This window comes from Medicago sativa, chromosome 8, assembly GCF_051527215.1.
Source record: "Medicago sativa cultivar Bolivia chromosome 8, Bolivia_mono, whole genome shotgun sequence".
NCBI lineage: Eukaryota > Viridiplantae > Streptophyta > Magnoliopsida > Fabales > Fabaceae > Medicago > Medicago sativa.
This window is the reverse complement of record NC_140756.1, coordinates 71,603,818-71,629,273: the sequence shown is the minus strand read 5'-3', so window position 1 is coordinate 71,629,273 and position 25,456 is coordinate 71,603,818. Positions and strand designations below refer to the sequence as shown.

At 30.8% G+C, this 25,456-nt stretch overlaps 3 protein-coding genes across 3 annotated transcripts; all 3 read right to left on the bottom strand.

The window, feature by feature from the left end:
* Nucleotides 1-1,372: 1,372 nt before the first annotated feature.
* LOC146901167 (putative N-acetyltransferase HLS1) lies at nt 1,373-3,464 on the bottom strand. Its single transcript, XM_085735438.1, has 2 exons — nt 2,784-3,464; nt 1,373-2,670 (listed from the first exon to the last, which is right to left on the bottom strand). Exons 1-2 carry the CDS (start codon nt 2,955-2,957, stop codon nt 1,612-1,614), a joined length of 1,233 nt encoding a protein of 410 aa, XP_085591564.1. The 5' UTR covers nt 2,958-3,464; the 3' UTR covers nt 1,373-1,611.
* A 3,809-nt stretch (nt 3,465-7,273) lies between these two features.
* On the bottom strand, nt 7,274-8,116 carry LOC146901166 (uncharacterized). The gene is made up of 2 exons (XM_085737029.1): nt 7,766-8,116; nt 7,274-7,681 (listed from the first exon to the last, which is right to left on the bottom strand). Exons 1-2 carry the CDS (start codon nt 8,114-8,116, stop codon nt 7,274-7,276), a joined length of 759 nt encoding a protein of 252 aa, XP_085593155.1.
* A 6,174-nt stretch (nt 8,117-14,290) lies between these two features.
* LOC146901165 (uncharacterized) lies at nt 14,291-15,109 on the bottom strand. Its single transcript, XM_085737028.1, has one exon. It carries the CDS (start codon nt 15,107-15,109, stop codon nt 14,291-14,293), a length of 819 nt encoding a protein of 272 aa, XP_085593154.1.
* Between the last annotated feature and the right edge of the window lie 10,347 nt (nt 15,110-25,456).

The following is a 25,456-nucleotide window of genomic DNA, read 5'->3' as shown; positions in this document are numbered from 1 at the left end:
ATTATCTTACTTGCACTATTTTTTTTTTTATATATAGCCGTACTTAATCATAGTATTTAAACTTAAATTAAACTTCAAATTATATCAGGACCAAAAATGAAAAGCAAATATATCTTTCACAACGATATTGAAAAGCATATCAAAGCACAAAGAGACAAATAAATTGAGAGAAATATTTAAAATTGATATGTTAAAAAAGTTGATCATAATATGTTTAAGATATATTTTAATTATACATATACAGTGAGTTTAAGTGTATTTTTGGTTTAAAAGATATCAAAATTAATTGTGTAAGTGTATATCTGATTATGACATGTTTGATTGTTTTTGTATATAATTGATCTTACTTCAAGTTAAAAATTAGAGCTTCTAAATCTAACATTGATTTTAACTTTGAAATTTATTATTCAAGCACTCTTTCATAAATGTAACAAAACATAAATCATTTTATGTTTAAACATAAAGTTTCCCACCAATTCCTCGTTCTAACAAAATTTCACATAATCAATTCGATCAATATTTGTCGGCACAAAACCAAAACACACATTAACAAAGTTTCCCACCAATTCCTCGTTCTAATCAAGTTCTAATTACTTTTAACAAAAGTTTGGGGAATTAGTACAATCAATTGTAATGAAAGGGATATGGGCTAAAATCTCTTTTTGCTCTCATACTTTTATGCATGCCTATCCACAAAGCCTTTGCATTTGCAATATGATAGTTTGCTTTCAGCAAGTCTCAACTCCAACTTATAACTCTAGTGAAAAGCTAAACCAAATATAGGCACAAAAGTTCAATCCAAAATACCACATATATAACTTCTTATAAAATGTTCAAAAGAAAACCGTAAGAAGTCACCGACCAAATTCCTTCATATTCACTCATCCTAAAAAAAGGTTTAAACTTAGAAGAAACACTGGAACATCCATACATCATATCAACGAAACATGTTATATATGTCCCATGATGAATCTTTGTAAATGCCTTTCTCTCTATTGCTGTGGTAATTGGGAGAATGTCATTGTAATTGCCCATATTAGGAGACTTCCACAAAAACTTAATGGGCACCTTTTGATTCCCACTACCTTCAATAAGTAAGATACTAGTAACCCAATAAAACAAACAAAAACAAAATTTAAAGTTGTGGCCATATAGTATAAGGCCACCACACCTCGAACATAAACAAAAAATTCAGTCTTCTAACAAATCCTAAGGGATGTTCTAATTCACCCACATTAACATATTCAGATTTTGCAGAATATAAATCACCCAGTTTCATATCCCAAATGATACGTTAAATCACAACATTAAACCCCCCATAAATCAATTTTACCATCTAAAAAAACAATTAATTAACAAAATAATTAACTAGTAGTAAAATAAAAAAGAGGGATATTCTATTCCTTGTTCCTTTACAATCAAAATTCACATCTGATGAGTGACACGACATGTCACATATCACATTAACACCTCCCTCCTTACAACTATATAATATAAATAAAAAGTAGAATTAAAAAAAAAAAAAAAAACTTCCTAATATTTTTTTGTTCTAATAAGAAAAGAAACTACCTAATTAATTCTTCTAATTTGTAGTTAGAAGTTAAAACTTAATTAAAACTCTCTAGGGTCAACAAAAATGGAGAACCCAGGTTTGGATTTAGTCCAATCACCAACAGAACCATCACTATAATCTTCCCCTAATCTCTTAATACACCACAAATCTTCTTCACAAGACAAAACCTTCCAATGAGGAATAGCAAAACGTAACGGTTCACAGCTAGAAACTTCAGTAGCCACAGCACTACACCCATTTTCCATAGCAAGATTATGAGCAAAACCACACAAAGCTTTCACCATCTTCAACACTTCTGGTCCTTCCCCACCAATTCCATACATTAGATGAAATCCAAACGGTTTGAAAAAATTCGGAATCGAAGGTAATTTTAACCAAGGTAAAGCCTTGTCTATCACGCGAGTTGTTTTTGCTAACACACGTCTCACGCGGGACGCGCCTTTTACTTCGAGGGTAAACACGTCTTTGCAGTTCCAAACACTTACTAAAGCCCACGAACTCGGTGGGTCCGTTAAAAAGCTTTCGGAGCCGGACCAATTATTTGATCCGGCCCCATATTTTCCGTCTCTCGGAACGGCTAAGAAGGTTCCAAGAGTAAGTTTGTTTTTTAAAACAGAATCAATGTCACGAGGAAAAAACTCAGTGGTGGAGAATTTGTAACGGTATAGCAATTCAGCGTCGTTTGGTGTGAGTTTAAGGATTGTTACTTTGGACGATGATGTTTTGAGACGGTGTTTGAAAACGGGGTTAACAAGGATTGACGGTGTACGGAACTTTGAGTAACCACATTTGTCGGTGAAAAGTTTAACTGATGCAACGTTGTCGTTTTCAGTAGCCATGTATGAATACTCAGCACCATTTTCACGAAACCATTGTTCCATTTTTTCTACCAGTTTTAGTCCTATTCCCATTCTTCTATGATTTGGAGAAACTCTTAAGCCTAAAACATAGGCTAGTTTAGTGAAAACAGGGACATGATTGGAATTTGGTGTTTCTGTGATGGTGTTTTTTGTTGGTCTTGTGAGTTTTTTGCCGCATGTAACGGTTTTGATACAACCTCGTATCATTCCGACTGTCTCATTGCCTATCTCTGCTACCTGAAAATTAAAATAACAAAGTTAGGATTAGGACTAATCAAATATTTTGTTGATATGATATGATATGATACATTATTATAGTATATGGTTTTGGATTTAATTATATAACTTACCAGCATGAGAAAAGTTGGTGAGTTACGGACTCTGCAAATAGCGTCACCTTGCAAGTCGGTGAAGAGGGAAAGTTTACCACTGGGTCCAACTTCACATATTTTTTCAACTGCTTCAACACTTTCTCTATCTTTATTAGGATCAAACTCTCTCACATTCACAACTACTTCACCCATAACTAACTCTCTCTCACAATAGAAAATTTATCAAGAAAGGAGAAGAAGAAAGAAAAAGAATAAGTGATTGATTGCAAGTGAATGAGAAATGAGGGGGTTTATATAGAGGGGACCAATGAGAAAAGCCAAGGATAGATATCAAATTGAGGAAAAGAAATAAGAAATCGCAGCTTTTTCGAGACTTTACAATATTGAGAAAGTAACCTAGATTTATTTATAAATAGAAAAAAATACTATTGAAAAGAGAAAGAGGCTTCTTCAACTAAAAGGAAAGTTTTGAATGTGATCACTGTCTCAAAGCCAATTTTAGAGAAAAAATAAAACGAGAAAAAAACAAAAATACCCGGAAAAAGATATTGAAAAGTTTTTTAGAGGCTATAAGTTGAGTTGTGAGTTCATAATCTTATAGCTTGTGTGAAGTATACATCAAAATCCTATTGTGAGAAGAAGCTTTAAATACCTGATCTTTTCAGCTTTTTCTTTTGCCGTTTTTTTATTTTTTTATATAAAAAAAATCTCTATATCTTTCTCTCTCTATATATACAGAATCCATACCACTTCCTGTATTTAATTCCAGTATTTTTAATTTAGAATATGTCTTTATCTGTTCTCCTTTCCTTTATATGGTTTCACTTTTTTGCTTTCTCTCACTACCGCTTCTATACAATAATGATAATGATGATGATGGAAATATAATAAATGGGAAATTTAAGTAAAAAGCAATAATGATCAGAAAAACATAAAGTAAATAAAGGAAAGAGAAAATGGCGGCTCTATGGCTGCGCGGTTCTGTGAAGATGTTTAATTCAATTTAATTTTAATCATTACTGGTAAAGGCCTGCCATCTTCCCTAAGTTCATAGTAATCATTACATTTTTACTACTACTCTCTACTCATGTATGGTCACTACCCTATAGTGCAGTGCATCCACTATAATCATGTGGGATGGCATGCACACGCATGTTTCATGTGGGAATGGGATGATGATAATCACATGAGTACTCCACCCAACGCCTCATTTCACATTCTACTTACTACTTGCCACTACCATCATTCAATTTGGACAGTGGTTTGTTTCGTGTTTTATGGTAAAGTTATAGATGGATGATGGTTCAAGTAATACTCTCCTCAATTTTAAATATAAATAAAGGGTCTTGCTAACCATTACCTTCAGGGCAATGGTTAAGATAACCAAAATTAGTAGTTTTATAATGAAAACAACAATTTGTAAACTTTTTACAAGTTGATTTGACCACTTTTTATCACTTTCCAACATAAAATTTCTATTTTTGTTCCTTTATCCAATGCCCCAAGGGCAATGATTAGCATTTCCCATAAATAAATTAAAGAAAATTATAACGAGTGTTTATGAAATAGATTTTTTTTGTGAAAATTTATATAAAGAAAGGCTTGTTTCTCAAGACATTGTTATGAAATAATTTCTTATTTAAAATTTTTAAAAAATGTCTCAGAAGCAATCGCTAGCAAAACTCGTAATTTAAAATTAAAAAATAAACAAAACCAAAATTAATTAAACATGTTCGATGCAATTATCATTAGAATATTCTAAAATTAATTTGTACTTTGCATTCAATGACTCTTTTTAAGGATTCATGGACTTTTTATCCTCGTAATTTTAGAATCCATTTATATTTATATAAAAAAAATTATCAAAGTGATATGGTTAAAAATTCACCTCATAAATTAAACGTGTAGGAAATTCGGGGTTCGCATCGTGCCTCTGCATATTAAATATAATGTCTTTACAAACTGAATTTTAATCTCCAAAACATAAAATATTTTTTTTAAAGAGAACTAGAAGAATTGAGATATTATCAGAGTTCAAGCAAATAGAGTTCAAAGAGAGGATGCATGCAAAACTATTTACAAGTAATCCACTAAATAGATCATCACTTTATCAATAAAAGTTGAATCTACATCTTTAAAAACGATTGATTCAACATAGACTCATAAATTGAATTGTATGGATACATGTGTTTTCTTAATCAATAAATTAACGATTGTAGCAAATATTATAGTTTAAAGAGGGAATGTATACAAAACTATTTATAAGTAGTCTGCTAAATAGATCATCACTTTAACAAAAGAAGTTGAATCTACATCTTTAGAAAAGATTACTTCTACATAGACTCATAAATTGAATTATATGGATACATGTGTTTTCTAAATCAATAAATTAACTATTATTTTTATAAAGTGAAAAGCTATCTATCGTCTTTTATATTTTAGGAAATATTATTTCATAAAAAATTTCGATTCATTGTTAATAAGAATCATACTAAATTTTTTTACTTTGTATCATAAAAAATAATCAATACTCTAGAAAGAGTAATAAAGTTCAAAACAAAATTAATTTTTTTCCCATACACTTTGATAAATAAGATTTAGTTACTATAGTTATAGTTGTAATTGATACAAAGTAATTTAAAAAAAAAATCATATAGTTAGTAATTTAAGAGTAAATTACACTCCCCTCCCCTCAAAGATGCTTGAATTACACACCTCTCCCCTCTTATGTTAAAATATACACTCCTCTCCCTTGAAAAGTAAAGTTGATACTCCCCTCCCTTATGAGATGTTTGAATATCAACTCCCTCCCTTAATAATTAAATATACACTACACTTTAATTTATTTTAACATGAATAAATATTTTTATAATATATACTAATTTTTATAAAATTTATAATTTAAATCTCGATTATAATTAAATTTAAATATTTTGTCATTAATTTTATAATTTGGAGTATAAAATTCACATTTAAATAAGCATTACTTAATTGACTTTAGTTATTTTTCGCATATTTTAATTTTATTTTGGGTTATTTCATATTTTATAATAGGTAAAACTACATGTTAATGAAATTGTGAATAAAAAATAGCTAAAAATATGTATTCCAATTTTGGCTATATTCAAATAAACTTGTAATACTATTTTTCTTCAAAGTGTTTTAGACTATTTTTTTTTTTGCTAGATTATTAAAAATTAAAAATAATTGAGGGAGTAAAACGTAGATTTTAACATAAGAGGGGAGGGGAATGTAATTGAAGCTTCTCTCAAGGGAGGGGAGTGAACTATTTTCTAATATGTTTTGAATAAGAGGGAAGGAAAGTGTATATTTTAACATAAGAGGGAAGAGGAGTGTAATTCAAGTATCTTTGAAGGGAGGGGAGTGTAACTTACTCTTAATTTAAATTTAAAGACCGATTATATGCTCAAATATTCAAGTGTATCATCATTTTCATTTTATGATGTTAATTTTCGGTAAATATATTTGTGTTATATTTTGCATCGAACCTATTATTTTACCTTGTATGCATAATGCAAACATTAACAAAGCTAATATTAATAAAAAAAATTACATGCTGTATTTTGGATGTCAAAAAACCGATACAAATTAAACTGCATATATTTAGATCAAATTGAATTTTTTTTACAATAATCATTTAAACCAAACTAAACCGCATGTGATTTTTATTTTGAATCAGATGACTTTCTTCACTTATATTCGAATTATTTTATTTTGAACAGTTATTTCCACATTGTTGTCTACATCATATACACCTCAGCGTTACTATGACCATACCGTGCAGGATTTCCGGGTGGATGAGTAGAGGATAATTATGAAACTGTTAAATCAAACCGCAATGGGGTGAGTTTTCTTATCTGATACATGTGATCATGTGCTACAAATATGACAGCGTTGGTGAAACCACTCTCCTGTCTAATCAGTTATCAGCATTCACGTCTCCTCACTAACAAAATTTCAACTTCAGGTTCTCTATTTGCTTTTTAGTTTGTGTGCTGTTACCCAAAATGGATCTTATGATGTGTAATTTTACGTGAGAAACGAAAAAAATGTGATTTCACCCTAATAAATGGATTTTTTTTCAGGCCCTGGTCACCAAAAAAAAATAGCCAATGTGCCCTAGTTTGAAAAAAAATGTCCAATATGTCCTATTTTGCCATTTTTCCTTACATAGCTCCATCTGAGATGACACCATGTATCCTTTAGGATAGCTCCATCTCAGATGGAGCCATCCTACCTCCTTTTTTTTTTTTTTTTTTTTCGATTTTAAATTTTTTTTGGCTTATTATTTAATATATCCTTTAGGGTAGCTCCATCTCAGTTGGCACGATCCTACTAGCTTCTTTTAATTCTTTTTGTTTAATTTTTTTGCTGAAAATTTATTAAATAGAAATAATATAAAATAACTTAATAATATAGATTGATACATTAAAAAAAAATTAAAACAACATAATTATATAAAATGATAAATATTACAATGAAAAGTACTACTTACGTGCAAGATTAAAATTAGGGCAATTTGTGCGATAATGACCCTCACCTCGACACAATTTACATTTTCTTGGAACCTTTTCAACTTCATCCATTTCGGTCCTAATGCGAGTGGTATTTGGACGACCCTTGTTCGGTCTTCGCGTAGACAAATTCGGGCAAAGTACAAATCCCACATACGGGGGCCAATAACTCTGGTAGTGAACAGGGTTGAAACTTATGTTGTAAACAGCGTATACTCTCTCATTTCGGAAAACTGGATCTATATAGGAAGAATAGTCATGACTGAAGCTCGAACATGCAGCTATGACATGTGAACATGGCATATGTAGAGCTTGGAATTTTCCACAGTCACACCACCTTGCTTGTAGGTCGACCTTGTATTCTCCCTTTGCCATTCCTTCCTTATGATCGATAGTTTCACGAACAGAGAAGGTGTATCACATTCGATCAAAATGGGTGACTTCGTGAGTGGTTGACTTACTCACCTCTTCCTTAATCAAATCCATGCACTTTTCTGCAAATTGCGCACCAGAACCTATTGCTGCTCCTGCTTCATGTCCTCTTAATGCAAACAGCGCCGCTGTCCTATAGTAGGTTGCTTTGACCATAGCTGAAATTGGCATGTTCCGAATACCCTTATATATATTGTTCATTGACTCAACAAGGTTTGATGTCATGTGGCCCCATCTTCGACCTGCATCATACGCTTGAGCCCACTTCTCTTTTGGTAGATCGTCAACCCAATTTGCAGCTTGCTGGCTTTCCTCTCGAATTACTCTGCGGTAATAGTTGAATGATGGAATGTTCATTGCATATCCTGCATAAGGAAAATTCATGTCAGATATATTTGGAAAATATTATGCGGCAATTATAGTAATATGAATGAGAAATGAGATTGTTACTCATATTAAAAAGCTTTTTCGTAAGCTCCCTATCCTTGATCGCTCTCGTAAAGTTTTGTGCAATGTGTCGAAGACAGTACACGTGGAATGTCCCTTGCCAACCATTTTGCGGATCTTGCCTGATACTTTATTTACTCGGATGCCAAATCTTGCCTGATACACGCTCCAACAAAATACACTTGAGATATTTGAGGTTATTGGAAGATTTTGACTCAATTAAAAATTATAGTTGGGGTTCGGCATGTTTGGCAACCCTTTATCGAAGAATGTGTGACGCATCAATAACGGGGAAATATTCAATGGGCGGGTGTGCCAGACTTCTACTAGTGTGGGCATGGTCTCGGATCACAAACATCTCTCTAACATCAAGCATACCAGCGACTTACCCATTTGCAAATAAGTATGTTTACAACTATTTTTAGTTTGAATGTTTACAAATATTTATTATTTTATTAATTTTGGATTTATTTTGGTAGGTGGTTGCAACCTCGAATGGACTGCACACAATGCCCTTCCCATGATATCCAAGATTATCGAAACAAGATTGACCACATGCAATCTCACAATGTAATATAAATAAACCATTTGTATTTTGAACTCACTTGTAAATTTTTTTCCTACACTAACAAACATATTATGTTTCAGTTCATTTGGAGGCCTTATCGTGAATTTCAACATAATGTTAAAGGGGATAAAACAATATGGTCGGCGAACACCTATTTAATATGCTTCCATGTAGTAGAGATGCACCAAACAAATAGAGTGAAGCTACAATTTGGAATCCCACAAGACACACCACCAGAACCAAACCCTGACATTGAGAAATTTCATCTTAAAACCTTAAAGGTCGCCGACAATTATCCTTGGCGGGAATTCCTTCAAGAAGTGTTAGACCATTGGGGTATGAAAACAAATCATGTGTTAGGAGAGTCCACTTTTCCCTTTGAGCTTCAACCAAATCACCATGGCAACCTACAGTTTCGACGTGTATAAGGATGTTTTATTTCTTTCGGAGAAAGGACTAATGAACAACCCTACTGAACAACTAAACCACCCAATCACACCACAACCACCAATCCACCATAACCACTCAACACAACTCCAAACCTACCCAACACAAACAACATTCCAAAATAACCTTACCCCCACCCCCCCACCCCCCCCCCCCCCCCCCCCCCACCTTATCGACCTAGCTTTAGCACTCCATCAATCACATATGACTATCACCAAACTACCTTTGCCCAAAATTTTCAATACAACCCACCCCAATATCAAGGTCCAAATCCAACAACTCTTCAATACGGTGAGTTAGAAAAACTAGAAAATAATGTAATATTTATATTTAAATACTTTTCATTGTAATATTTTATTTAAATATCATTTTATATAATTATGTTGTTTTAATTTTTTTTAATGTATCAATCTATATTATTAAGTTATTTTATATTATTTCTATTTAATAAATAATTTAATAAATTTTCAGCAAAAAAATTAAACAAAAAGAATTAAAAGAAGCTAGTAGGATGGTGCCAACTGAGATGGAGCTACCCTAAAGGAGATATTAAATAATAAGCCAAAAAATATTTAAAATCGAAAAAAAAAAGGAGGTAGGATGGCTCCATCTGAGATGGAGCTATCCTAAAGGATACATGGTGCCATCTCAGATGGAGCTATGTAAGGGAAAATGGCAAAGTAGGGCATATTGGACATTTTTTTTCAAACTAGGGCACATTGGATTTTTTTTTTGGTAACTAGGGCCTGCAAAAAAAAATTCTAATAAATGATATGGTTTCTTGTATTTTTAATATATATAGCTTTTTAAAAAAATATATATATCAAAAGAAAAATAATTCTTAATAAAATTAAAGTAATATCTCTTGATCAAACTCTAAATTAAAAAAAAAAAACTTTGTACCCTAAAAATAAGACGGCTAACTAACAAAAAAAATATATATAAAAAAAGAATAGATGAAGTATGTGTTTGGTTATGTGGTGTTGGTGGTGATCTATGAAGCCCCGATACTTCAAAATCGATGATGTATCGTCAGGGACGGATCTAAGAATTTTGATCAGCGGGGTCAATGTAATTTATCATCAAAATTTATATATATATATATATATATATATATATATATATATAAAGCGTAGGAGATAAAATGATAATATCATTATCATTAAGAAGTTAGATATTGAAAGTCTTCAATGATTTTTTCATTCTCAACACTATCAAATATATCATTCTTGATATCTGTTACTAGACAACCATTAAAAAATTCACCTCTAATACGGCAAATGGCAATGAATCGTAGAAATGATATATACTTGCTTGGATAGAAACCCAAATAAATATATCTGGGCACACACACAGAATCATAAAAATATTAAACAGAATAAAATTAAATAATGTTAGTTGATATGACTAAATATCTTTTCTTTAATTTTTTTCATTTCATTCGAAGGTGTGCTTAACAATATTGATTTGTGATTGTGTCCATGAAAATATTTCTCCCGTAGAAATATACTAGCTTTATATAATGGTTTAACTTTGTATCGAAAGTGTAACACGTCAACTAATGTCACTTTTGTATCAATTTATTCTAGTATTTAAGTTTTATACTTTGTCATTAGTTGAATGAATAAACCATGCGGGGTCAATAGTATGATTATTGGGGTTTATAAATATAAATATATGATTATTGGTTTAAAAAAATTAAGTGGGGTCAATTGCCCCCTTTTACTCTGCCGTGGATCCGTGCCTGCATATCGTATCCACTGCGTATCCTGCATTGATACCTATCCAATACTTCTCGATACGTATCAGGAGAGTATCCAAAGATTAAATTTTATTTTTTTAAAAAATAATTATCTGATACTTCCCGATACGTATCAGGAAAGTATCCGATAATTATCCTGCACTGATACCTCTCCCAATACATCCCAATTAATGTTAACTAAAATAACTAAACTCTTGAGTATATTGCTTCTTTTTTGGATCAATATAGTATAGCACTAACAATGTTCCTTTTGAATATAGTATAGCACTTATGGTGGTCTTTTTGGGATATATTGTGTATGTAATTGACTAATCATCACTCTCTTAATCGTCGATATTATTTATATTTATATTTATATTTATGTTGATGTGCTACGAGCCTATGACTGGTTTATTTTTTTTTGTTAATATATTTGTATATTAAAAAAATGGTTATAATTATATTGTACATTTAATTATATAATTTTTTTTATTAACGTATCCCAGCCGTATCGTATCTTGATTTATGAAATTTTCCCATATCGGCGTATCGGTGCAGTATCGTATCCGTATCGTATATCGTATCCGGGCTTCATAGGTGGTGATTGTCCGCTCTAAACATTTGAGGTTGGATGAAAACATATTTCGTTTGTGATAGGGCCTTGTCTATCCAATGCAAATTAGTGATTTTAAGTACTATTATTGTTAATACTTGTAAAAAAAAAAGTACTATTATTAATACTTGTTATTTTTCCTAAAAAAAACTTTTGTTGTTAGTATTTGGCATCGAGGAAACATGTGCAAGTTCAAGAGTAATCCTAATTCATGGAAGACTTCTATTAATAATGTCATTTCAAATGTTTTTTTAAGTGGTAAATACACTAATATTGTTTCTCCTAGCATTGTGATTTTATTATCTTTAAAGCTTTCTATGTTTAAATTCATCATCCAAATGCTCCTAAGATTAAAGAGGTGATGTGACTCCCTTTCATTTACGACGGTAGAAAGTACTACACTAAAATGGTGATGCTCAGGGCAGCACTTCGGTGCCATTAATGGCACGGTGATATTGGATTTTGTCCATTTAACCTTTTAAATCGGTTATTTAAAAAAGCGATTTTAAAAGATTTTTGTCTTTTTTGAAAATAATATTTTTATTTTTATTTTTATTTTTATTTTTATTTTCATTTTTTATGTTTTATTTTCATTGTTTATCCCTTAGGATTGTATTACTGGCTCTGATACCAGGTTTGTGGCAGAATTGCCAGCGGAAGTTTCTCGAACGTGTTCTAACATTTGTTCGATTTTATTTAGACCTTGAAATGGTTTTAAGAGTGTTTTGGCTCTTTCTTGTTGTATACTCGTAAGATTTTCTAAATCTTCTATCTCTTCTAGTAAATTATTAACATATTCTATATAATAGAGCACTAGATCTTGAGCATGAAAAAGAATTTGTCTTAGCATAATTCTTTTATTATAAAATTCTATTTCTAAAACTATGTTTTATAATCTCTTTTTAAAGAGTTTTAACTCTGTCTTAAGATTTAATCCGGACATTATTGATTGGACACAGAGTTATTGGTGGAATTTTCTTCAACCTTTTTCAAAAGGTTCTCTAGGTGAATTAATTTTTCAGCAGGCCATAATAAGGTTTCAGCTTTTTCTTTTTGTTGAATATAATTTTTTTCTATTTCTTCTAATTCTTCAATATAAGAAATATGTAGAAGTAGTAAATCACGAGTTCTCCAAAGAGTCTCTTTCATTATTATTCTATAATAATTTATTTCTATTTTATCAGCTAAATTTTTTAGCTTTATTTTGAATAAACTTAATTCGTTTTTTATTGTTATTCCAGACATTATAACTTTCTATTAATGTTTGATAATTTTGATTTTTAATTCTGAAATGGCTTCTTTAATTTCTCCTTTTTCTTCATTTCCAAATGAAGATTTGGGGGCTAAAAACTTTGTCGAGGAGTACCGACTTGGTTTTAGACTATTACTCCGTAACAAGGGAGTTCTATCAATGGACATAATTGACCTTGATCTTTCTAATTGTTTTAGAATTGGTGATTCTAATTTTAGAAATGATGCAAATAGTTCATCTATTTGTATCTTTTCTTTTCCACTGAACTCTATACTATGATGAGAGTTACTTAGTGCATAATTTATCCTGTAACATATAGTAAAAGGATAGTTTCCAGTTCTCATAAGAGACTGATCTTTTAATCTATAGTGAACTACTATGGATCTATTTAAATCAGTATCTTTTAGGCTTAAACCTATTTGTAAATTTATATCAAATTTGATTTTTCCAAATTTTAAATTTCCACTTCCCCTAGCAATTGTGGAATATTTTTTATTTAATCTTGCATCTTCAATGCATAGTTCTAGTTCTGAATCTATACCTTTCATAAAGGTACTTTTAATTATAAATTGGATAGTTGATATATGAATATATCATATTTTCTGTCTTTTTTCAAATGATAGATGTTTTAATCTATTTTTGATTTGGTCTTCATCTATTACAGATATTACAACAGATCCATCTGTTGATTCCATAGGAATTGGTATTTCTCCTACCATAATCCCATATTTTAATATATTTTCTCTAGATATTTTTTCTTTTATTAAGGACAAAAAAAATTTCTGTTTTTCTCTGAAATTTTCTTCAGGTTTTAAAGAAAAATCTACTTTTTCTATATGATCTATAAGAATGTCAGCTGTAAAGCCAGATGTATCTTCTTTTATTTCACTATATTCCATCTTTAATTAGTTAAAGATATTATAAAATGATATGAAATAAAACTTTTAAAATCATACCTGATTTTTGATTGTGAAATTTGTTTGATGATTTTGATCCTTTGATCTGATGTTAACCGAAAGGGTTGTTGGTGTATCTGATTTTGGCTCAAAGCTTTTTGATGTGTCTGATCTTTCGATCTGTTTTTGGTATAACCTGAGGTTATGTTTTTGAGTAACTAAGGTGTATTTCTAAGAAATACGTGATTCCTCCAGAGCAGAAGCTCAAGAATCAGAACCCTCCAGAGCAAAAGCTCAAGGCTCAACTAGTAAAAACTAGTGAAGAGTTTAAGAGAACAATTTCACACAAGGAAAACTTAGTTCATTTACTCTTATTTTACAATGAGCTGAAAGCTCTTATTTATAGGCGGAAAGGACTTACAAGTGGTTCACATGTCCTTTTCCAAGCCAGCTAAAAAGAAAGACAATTAAAACACGTAAAGAAAAAGCAAACGCATTATCACATAAGGTGATAAGATTCTTATCTCTAAGTGGTCCCCATCTGACTCAGATGATAAAGTACCACTGTACACTTTTCTATTTACATGACACGTTTCAAGCTTTTTCCTTAGCTTTGTCTTCTTGTGCCGACACTTTTGATGAAGCACACCATTTACACATATGCTCTTTGTATTTTTGGTAATGCAAACAGCATTCTTTCTGTATTTCCTCAGGAATTCTGTACAGACCTTGTTCGAATCCTGAGAAGAGATCTTCAAAGTGCAGAACTTGCTTCAAATGTTCATCTGTCACCTTTTTCTTAGAGTCACAGACCATGAGGCATAAGTCTGTTGAATATAAAACCTTAAAATTGGTAATGGACGAACCATACCTAATAAGATTATCATAAAAGCGTTTCATTTGATGAATGAATGAATGGACAGACCATCCGACGATTTCTAGATTTGCTGGTAAATAGGTCTTGTTTGAAATTCCTATTTTTATAACTGTTCTTGGCCCAGTTGCCATGATATTGTTTGCTGAATCATACCATGGGTATGTTTGCTCAAATTGAAGGAATATTTCTTTCCCTTTTGCAAAGAGATCATTGAACCTCATGGCTATATCTCCAATTTCTTTTGGAAGAAGGCTAAGCTCTTGGAACCTTCGACTTACTTCTTCTTCTAGGTAGACTGATTTTAACAGACCCATATCATAGATGTCTTTTAAGAGTTCTTTTGAAATACCTGGTACGGTATTTGCTTTTGCACTTAACTTGGTGTTCACCGGATAGAAGCATTCTAGGGCGAATTCTTCTTTATAATTGGTTAACCACATCCATTTATCGATGAAATCATCAAATGTTTTTTCTTTATTCTTCAGCTTTTCAAGTCTGAGTATCGTGTCTACAGAGACTTTCTTCTTGACCTCCATTGTTGATGGTTGACCCATGTCAATTGAAGTCATAATTTCTCTGTATGCTGAGTTGTAAGCAGCTTTTGCTTTTTCCATGGTTGGATATGCCTTATGACGGACATTTTTTCCATCAATGTGAAGTCTTGCAATTGCCAGTTACTGTAAATCCCTTTCATAGGACCATCAAAAATAACATAGACATTTTTTCCCAGTTGCTCATCGATAGGATCGACGACAACGTTTGATTCTACAAGGTCGTTTTTTGACTCTTCTGCTTCTTCAACTATATCACCCCAAGATTTTTTGCTGTCTGAGGTTGTTAGTTTTGATTTAGTTGTTGAATTCCAACCACTAGGTTCTATTGATTCAATGGGAATCTTTGATTCTTCCGGGGTTGTGTATTTTACAAAGTAGTTGTATTTTCCAGAATCTTGTCCTAGCAAGTCCCAATTTTCGTCATTTTTAGGAACTTCAGCTGGTTCTCCTGTTGTTGCTTTCATGATTTTCAGAAATTCGTCAATCATTTTTATCATCTCCCCCCCTCTCGGAAGAGAGTGTTTGAAGCTTCTGACGATAGATTTCTATCTGCTCGTCTTTTTGCTTTATGTTGTTTTGAAGCACCTTCAAAGCTTGCTCCATTCTCTTGTGAGTGTATCTGCAAAACAATTATTTTCTGATTTTATTAGTTGAATATAAGGATAGAATTGTTGGATGCGCATCTGCCATCGAACAAGTCTTCCTTGTTTATGATCAACTTTTAAATTGTAGCGCCAAAATCCGCTAACATAAGTTGAATCAGTTTTTAATAAAAATCTTGATGGAATTAAATCCATTCTCCATTTTTCCAAAACTTTTAAACAAGAAAGGGTTTCTTTCTCATTGATATGATATCTTGTTTCAGCATCCTTAAAAGAACCTGAAACATACTTGCATAAGACAAGTTCATTATCCTTAATTCGGATGTTATTGCTTGAATAATCAAGTCTTGTATCAGTCGAAACTGATTTTATATCTGATCGCCCATCAGGGATATCTGATTTTAACTGTGGGGTTGCGCCCACAATGGTATAAGATTGTTGTGGGGTTTCATCCTCAACATATCCACTGAGATTTAATCCCAGTTTTTGTTTACCATTAGGTAGAGCTCTCATAACTCCAGCCCAAGTAAACTGATCTGCATCAACATTTACAACCAAAAAATCATTTTCTGTTGGGTTGTATAGTTGTGGTAAAACTTTTAGTATTTCTTTTAAAGATTTTACAGCCTTAGTATCTTCTTGTGTCCATGACCATGGCACTTTTTCAGATATCTTCTTCTGTAAAACTTTCCTATCATTTGCTAAATCTTGGAGAAATCCTTCATTAGCAATATAGTTTAAACATCCCAAAAATCTTTGGATTTGTTTTCTATCCACTAACTGATCAGGAAAAAGTAAAAAAAATTCTTGAACATGTGGTGATAAATCGAGTTTTCCTCCTTCTCTTAAAATAAGACCAAGGAATTCAATTTCTTGTTTCAAAAGTGTTGACTTTTTTTTCTGGATAGAACAATACCTCTATCTTTTATCCTGTTTAAAACAGTTATAACATCTTTGGCATGTTGTTCTTTACTTCCTTTAGTAAAAATTAAAATGTCATCGATATATACAAAACAAATATGGTCAAGACCTTTAAGAGTATTGTCCATAAATCTTTGATATATTGATGGGGCTTGTTTTACTACAGAATCTAATGGATTTTCAGAACAAACTTGATCTAAGTGATGTTCTAAATTTTGTTCAACCGTTAGGTAAAACTTTCTTTTATCCCACATACATCTAAGTACGTTAAGATTTTCTGAAATTGCTTTTAAAATTTCATTTTTTGTTACAATATTTGTTGTAACAAGTTCACTTTCTTCTGGATTATTGACATTAAACCATTTTAATGTTATAGTATCAAGCTTTTGAATAAAAGGGTTATATAACTTTAAAAAGTTATTTCCTATTATTAAATCTAATCCTTTGTATGGGTGTCATGTAATTTGCTTGATACTTTATTTTTAGGTGGTGGCATCTTTATTAGGTGTTGTGGTGTTGTAACATATATTAGGTGATTCATCACTTTAGCACACCTTGTGCGGGGTGAATCACTTTGCTTTTGAGTAATATATTCCATTTTGATTTGTTCAAAAAAAAAAAAAAATCTAATCCAGAATCATGTTCATAAATTGATCTTACATAAAAATATCTATGTTCGATTTTTATGAAGGTATTTTTTAAAACAAACCATATTTTCTATGTTTTGTTTTATCAGCAATTATTATTTCTTTAGGTTTTTCTAGTCTAATCCACTCATTGGATATAGATTTTCTTCCAAAACATAGAGTTGCACCAGTGTCGATATAACCCATGATTTTCTTTTTATTCAAGATACTTGAATAAATGTTGAATTAGGATTTCCATTTTTTAGGATTTTCCTACTCATTCTTCAAATTCTTCTTCAGTAGTATATTCAAAGATACTACTTCCATCAGAATCTATATCTGATTCTATTGGTTCGAAACCTACTTGCCAAATTAATTTTAAGGTTTCTTTTTTAGAATCTTTCTTCTTAGGACACTCATTTGCATAATGTCCTTCTTGATGACACAACCAACATGTGCATGTTTTCTTGCCTTTAGGGCATGAATTCTTTTTAGGGTATTTTTTCTTTCTCCTAAAATATTTTTGTTTGTTAAATTTCTTAGGAAATTTCTTTTTCCTTTTATATTCTGATCGGTCAATCTTTCTAAAGACCTTTCTTTTTCTTTTTCTTCTGGATCTATTACAACCGTAGTTACCTACTGTATCTTGAAGCTTGTCGCAACATATGTTTATTTTTGCGTCTCTTTTAGCAATTTTGTTCATACATTGTTCAGACATCCATCTTCGCAATGCAGTTATCCTAGTTCCTAGACTATCTTCTAGCCCTACAATTACCTCTAGGTGTTCTTGGATTACCTTATCCATTTTTGTTCCTACCGCAGGTGGTAGTTTGTTATAAAATAAACCTAAAAGATTATATTGTAATCTTTTCTGTGGTGATACTGCATAGTAGTATTTTCTGAATTCACATATAAATGGTTCGATTTGGCACATATCACAGATTCTTAAGTTAAATATTCTATGAATGTTAATATTTTCTAGGTCTGATTGTGCTTCAGGCGCATCAAAACCTACAAATTCCTTTTTTAAAACTGAATATACGTAATTTATTACTTCTTCAGTTGTTGATGGAAGTGTTGGGTCTGGGTTTTCAGACATGAATCTCCAAACATTTCCTATAGTTTTAGTCTTTAGATAATTAAAAATATCTTTTGGACCTAAACTTTTTAATGTAGAGTCTAATTGGATAGTTACCATATTATTATGGTACCAATTTCTTAGTTCTTTTTCAGTATCATCGCTACAGTCGATGTCTAAAACATCATCTTCTCTGTGACGATTTATGGTAGGTATATACTTAGGTGGTATATGTCTAAATTTTCTATCATTCATTTTGTCTTGAATAATTTGTTGGTCGATAAATTCTTCTTTACCATCACGGCGTCCTCTTTTACGACCATGATATGATGATTCTAGGTCATCAGTTTTAACAAGTCCTACCTGTGGTTCTTCTTCCTCGAAGCTACCAAGTGAACTTTCTGAATCGAAGTCATAAATGAATTTGCTTTCATCTTCTGGTTCTTCGATATTTTTCCCTTTTTCACTAATGTCTAAAGTAGCCATTAGAGTTTGTAATTCTTGTAGCTGGTTAGCTATTTCTTCTTCTGTTTCGTCTATTATGGTTTTGGGGCGAAAATGTGAAATTCTTGTTCTGACCTTTCAGGTTTTTCTGGAATTTTTATAATATCTCCCCCCTCTTCTTTGAACATAATTTGTAATTCTTCTAGGGTTAGACATTTATTTCTTTTAGGTAAAAGTTTTATTAGATCGATTAAATCGTCTATTTTTACACATAGTGTTTCATCTAATAATTTTTGATTTTCTTCTAGATTAGATAATTTTTCATCGAGTTTTTCTTTAAACTCTTTTTCTGGTAGAGTTTCTACTATCTTATCTAACCATTCTTGAAGTACTATTAGATTTTTAAAAATATCTTGTATTTTTTCACTTAGTCCTTTATTAGCCATTAGTTAATTTTTGTAACCTATGACTTAAAAGATTTGCTAAGTTTTCATACTCCCAGTATGTGAAATAATTGTCTTCAATTATTAAAAACCAGAATGATGTTTCTCTACACCATCTAATTTGATTTTTTACTCTAGTTATTTCGTTATAACTAGAATTTAATATAAATGGTTGCGGAATTATTTTTCCAAATGGGTTTATTAGCCAGTACATGATTTATCTAGCTAATTTTTTCAGTTCTTTCTTTAAAAGCCAAGATTTTTCTATATATTCTTTAAAAAGAAAATAATCAAAATTATCTTTTAGATAATACCAAACTGTTTCTTCACACCATCTAATTTGTGTTTTTACTATCGTGATATCTTGTTAGTTTGGACATACAATAAAAGGTTGAAGAATAATTTTTCCTTTTGGATTTTGAATATACCAATATTTCATTATTTATTTTATTTTGGACTTTTTAAACCGGTTTTTATAAGAACTGATTTTAAAGGTTTTTAACACGTGTCAAAATCTAATTGGTTCTATGGCACAATGGCACCATTTTGCTATGTCACTGAAGTTTTTTCCTGCTCAAGGTAGTTAACAGTAAGGATAAAATAAGGGTTTAATTGCTATTTTAGTCCCTTAACTAATTTTTTGGTATCGGTTTGGTCTCATAACTAAAAAAAGGTCCGTTTTGGTATTTTTAACTTTTGCTCCATTATATGTTTTGGTCCTTTCCGTTAATTTTATTCAAAAAAAACGTTAGGATTTATTTTCTTCATCTTCTCCGTCTCAATCCTTCATCTCCTTCAACTATTTCTGAAAAAATAGGAAGAACAACAACAATAGCATCAACTAAATTAAGCAGCAGCAACAACAATTTTGGCATCATCATCATCATGAAGTAACCCATAAGTCCTCTCATACAACAACAAAATCAAATAGTAGCAACAACATCAAACAACAACAATTTCGGCATCATCATCATCCTCTCATACAAAAAAAAACTCATAAAACATCTTCATCCTCATGAAATAACCCATAAAACCCATAAAAGAAAATCCAAAGTTTTTGCAACAACAACAAACAATTTTTGCAACAACAGCAATTTCAAACCCATTTCAGAATAATCCCAAATTTTCAAACTTTCTTTCATATTATTCAAAACCAAGAACGAAATCAATAAATGGTAGCTAAAAAACACAAATCTCAGACCTATTCATCAATTCCCCCAAAAAAAATTCTTCGAAAATTTCAAAGGAGAGACAGTTCAGCAGATCCACAACTATGGGTGTGATTTTCTCGTTGTTGTTGTTCTTTAACCTGATTTGATTTAGCAGATCCATAATTGGGAAGAGTGAGGTGAACATGTTGAAGTATTGTTCCTTATGAACAAACATCTGAACCAAAAATCCAGATACAGTAAAAATTGCCACAAGAAGATAATTGTTTAGGTTGTTTTCTGGGATTGTGTTTGAAACGAAGATGATAATAATTTTGTGTTTGGCAGAGCGTGAAATAGAGGAATATGGGTATCAGATTGGAGCAAAAAAAAAATGAGAAGAAAGGGGAAGAGAGGGTTTGAATTTGAGTTAACCCTTTCACAACAATTAAAAGAATTTGGGAGTAAAATAAAGTTAGGGTTTGAATAACATTCATGTGATTCAATTCTGGATTTTTCTCATGAGTTTTTTATGAAAGTAGCATGAAGATGATGAAGAATGGGGAATGAAGATGAAGATGATATAAACCCTAACGTTTTTTGAATAAAATTAACGGAAATGACCAAAACATGTAACAGAACAAAAGTTAAAATACCAAAACAGACATTTTTTTAGTTATGGGACCAAACCGATACCAAAAAATTAGTTAAGGGACTAAAATAGCAACTAAGCCTAAAATAAGCTAGCAGAGGTAAGTTTTGCAATGTTTAAGTTTGACATGTCAGAAAGTCTAAGGCTTAAGTTTGACATGTGGTCTATCATAAACTTATTTTTTAGGTTATGCTATGTCTTGGGTTTTGAATAGAGGCTTGCAAAATATGATATTTAAAAGCGATTTTAAGATGCTCGTTGATATTGTTCATTCGAATAGTGTGGGTATTTATGAGTTTCATGTCATTATTTCTATGATTAGAGGTTTCTAGTATTGCATCACAACTTTGAGGTCAAGTTTGTTCGGCATCAAACAAATATAGTTACTCATACTTTAACAAAAATGGTCATTTCAAATGTTAGTCGTCATAATTATGACTATGTTCTTCTTTGTATTCAACATTATTTAATAAAGGTTTAAATGTGTCATTGATCCCTGCACTTTCATCAGATTTTGGCATTGGTCCCTGCACTTTTTTTTGTTTGGCATTGGTCCCTGCACTTTGTAAAAATATTGGTATTGGTCCCTCTGTTAACTTTCTGTTAAAAAAAACACAAATCACTGCTGTTTAGAAAAAAAAAATTCCTTATTTTATTTACGCTCCTCTACTTCACTGCTGTTTTTAGCGTTAACTACTTCAAAATATCTATCATTATCTTATTTAAGAAAAAAAAAATATTTTTCTTTACGTAAAAAAAATTCTTTATATCTTATTTTGCTATTTATACTATCTTATACATCCCTTAAAAAAAATATACTTCCTTATACATTAGATTAAATATTTGTCTATTCTGTGTATTAACACATAAACTTCAACACAAATTTCCACTTTAGCTGGATCTAAAGAGGTTAATTGTATTATAATTTGAAGCTCTCTAAACAATATTTGTCAAATTATATTCACAACCTTCAACAAATAAAAAAGTTTACAACATTATAAAAATATAAATTAGTTTGAAGAACCGATATATACTTATCATACCTGTTAAAAAAATATTAATATAATACAGTAGGAAAATGAAATGTATTGAATTACTCGATTATTTAACAATATTATGGAGAGAATTATCGGAAAAACCCAAGTCCCATGTCGGATTGATAAAATTAAAATAAAAGTTTATAAAAAGGAGACATTTCTTATTTATAAACCGGATTTGTAAGGATGAGCGAAACTCCAAATTTCAACATGAATTAAACTTGGCAACCTTGTCATTATATATTTTTATTTAATAACTTGTGCCATCTTTGTCAGGAAAAAAGTCTAGCAAAACTTCATTATTTTTCTGTAATTTTGACAGATTGTCTTCTATTCTTCAGCGTGTCTCCACAGAAGGACAATTTGTTTATCCCCATGGCTAAATCTTTCCTGCTTGTTGTGCTGGGAGACATAAACAAACAAACATTAGTGTATGGTGGTGAAGAATGCATTATAAATTTGAGAAGTGTTATTTGAACAACCAATTTGGTGACAACTTATTTGACAACCATATTTTACAAAGAAAAAAGTGGTATTGACACGGAAACCATAGCAATAGAGAGATAAAGTAAAAAGTAATGAGAGTATAAGAGAGAAAGTTGTTGCAAAAGTTGTCACTAAATAGATGTTCAAATATCATTTCTCTATAAATTTATAAGGTACGTATAAAAGGGTACGGCCTCGTGTTTTTATAAAATAAATAGTAGTATATGAGTAGTATTTATTCGTAATTGTCATATAGTATTTTTAGTAAATTTTAATAAATACTATTCTTTCTTCATTTTTTTATTATTATAAAATATGTTTAAGGATAAAAATATATTTTAGAGAATTATATTAGACACATCATTCTCTGGTAAAGTATTTGTTAGTGAAAATCAATATCACTCCCTTTAAAAAAATCATTATCATCGATAAAGTTATAGATTGATCCTAAAAAAGAAGATAATTTCATATAGATTTATTTTTCTTTATCAAAAAACGTATTATTTTTTAATGTAGCATGAACTCGTATCTAGTGATAGTTAGATTCGTATGGTTAAGTTTTCTTACCACATAATTTGATGATGACTTCGTGAAAGCTATTAAACATTTATGGTTAAGTTTGAAATATGCTCTATAAATAGAGTCATTGTATTCGTTTTTTTAGTATTATTTTCCAAAATATCAACTATTTTAGTAAAATAGTAGGTTTAATAAGAAAAATATAAATAAAAGGGATGTATTATTTTACTTAAAATTATAAGGATCTACATTTTAATATTTTATGAAGTCCATATTAGATGGACCCAAAATTTATGTACTTAGGAATAGAATTTTAAGATTCAACTTTTTTTTCCGAACAATTGGTGGTCAACTCAGAAGCATATTACACACATATACCCTTTTGCAATACACACGGGAATGGAATAAAATTGTTAAATTAAAAATTACAAGATGATATTCCTGCTTATTGTTATCAAGATTAACATTTACAACTCTCCAAGGATTTTGCTGACCATGCACGTTATTCTCTGACCATATATATTGTTGTCAAGTTTCCATTAGATTTGGAATCCAGAAAGCATTTCAAAAGATTTCCCTTCATAATTAAAATCGTCATATTATAAGTTTTTTGACTGAGAATTATTATTATTATTATTTAGAAGAATAATTCTATAGATCGGTCCATATAAATTCTTTTGATCATGAAGCTAGCTAGTATAGAATATCTTTTTTAAAATCAACTGTTTTGTCGCATAATAATTGCTCAATTGTTCATTGAACAAATTGGATAATATCCAAAATACCCGATCGATATGTGACGATAGAACAAACCTATATGCTATGAGTGGGAGGAAAAAATATTTTTAATTATAAGGAAAAAATCTTTTAATATAATTAAAAAAAATTATTAGAATTCTAAGTGCATGACTCTTTCCCGCGAAACTTTTGGCTTTGATTGATCCGTTAATTTTTATATTCCATTCTTATTCTTAATAACCAAACAATCATAATCTCACTAAATTAATTTGGTCATGAAAAAATCATACTTTACACAATGCATGATTGGAAAGCTTATAAATATACTCTCATTTTCTTTTTGTTATTCATGAAATGGAACCTTAACGAATTCTAATAAATCATAATTTTTTATATCAAATAAAATCGAAAAAAAGAGAGAGAAGAAATATACTCTAGAAAAAGACCCAAAGCCCTAAGGAAGGACCACAGCATCGTTCAAATAGAAAACCATATGATAAAAAAATTAATGATGTTTTGAAAACCAATCAAGAAGAAGAACATGTGTAGCTTCATTGACACGTATCAAGTTTATGTGTTTCTTTCACACTTTGAAATAAATAGACAAAGAAGAAAATCAGTTAGGAACAAAACACCTATGAAAAAAAAATCAACGGCATGAGATCTTGTTCCCTATTTTTTTGTTATACAGGTTGGGTCCGTACGTGGCTCTAACAATTTGATTATATACTAATCACTATTAGTTGCTAATCACAACCAATAGTGTAGGCTCGATACCAAACAACTAGCCCTTTGGTTAGGCTATATATGTCTCTTCTTGGCTACCACATGGAGAAATTAAGGTCAGAGGAACAAGATTAACGATGTTGGATCCAAATGTAAAATAAAATAATTGGCTTAACATGAATTAATTATTAATTAGTGCAACTCACCTTGATAAAAAAAAATTAACACAGCTCACCAAGTTAATGAGATGGGGTTAAACAAATGACAACAATTACGAAGCATGTTTGCAATAATGTTGCAAATTGTCTTGGTTTAGTAGGAACTTAAACAAGTAGCACGGTCTAGTCAAAATCAAAGGTTGAATAAAAAAATTAGTTAAGACAGTTGGTTAAAGTAGGATCGGTCCAAGTTGACCAAATATGATTAGAAAAATAAAACAGTTCTAGAATATAAGATTCTCTTGAAAAAAAAAATTCTACTCCCTCCGCCTCACAATATTAATCGTTTAAGGTTTATGCACGATTATTAAGGAAATGATTAATTGTGTTGATTTCAATGGTAAAATTAGTAGCATTTATTAAAATACCCTTATTATTTGTAGTTAGTGGAGTAGTTAAGTTGGACGAAATTCAATAAAAGCTGCATTGGTATTGTAAAGTGCCAATTATTTTGAGAAAAATGCTAAAGAGACAATAATTTTGAGACAGAGAGAATACTATATTTTTATAAGACATATGTTCAGAACAAGCGGAAGAATTTACCCGAAGAGGATAAAGATACTCACAGTGGTGGTGGATCCACGAAAGTAGGCGCTCCAATCGTTGATGCGGTACTCCGAGGATATGATGGCCACATCCCGTGAGGAGAAAGGGGGTGTTTTACCAGTTGGTGCTCCGACACCCAGGCTAG

What these genes read in the sequence shown, in the direction of transcription:
- LOC146901167 (XM_085735438.1), bottom strand. Translation starts at nt 2,957, where the DNA reads ATGGGTGAAGTAGTTGTGAATGTGAGAGAGTTTGATCCTAATAAAGAT. An exon ending in CACCAACTTTTCTCATGCTG is followed by an intron (nt 2,671 to 2,783) that starts GTAAGTTATATA and finishes TTTAATTTTCAG; the next exon opens with GTAGCAGAGATAGGCAATGA.
- LOC146901166 (XM_085737029.1), bottom strand. Translation starts at nt 8,116, where the DNA reads ATGAATTTTCCTTATGCAGGATATGCAATGAACATTCCATCATTCAAC. An exon ending in TGGATTTGATTAAGGAAGAG is followed by an intron (nt 7,682 to 7,765) that starts GTGAGTAAGTCA and finishes ATCGATCATAAG; the next exon opens with GAAGGAATGGCAAAGGGAGA.
- LOC146901165 (XM_085737028.1), bottom strand. Translation starts at nt 15,109, where the DNA reads ATGGAGGTCAAGAAGAAAGTCTCTGTAGACACGATACTCAGACTTGAA.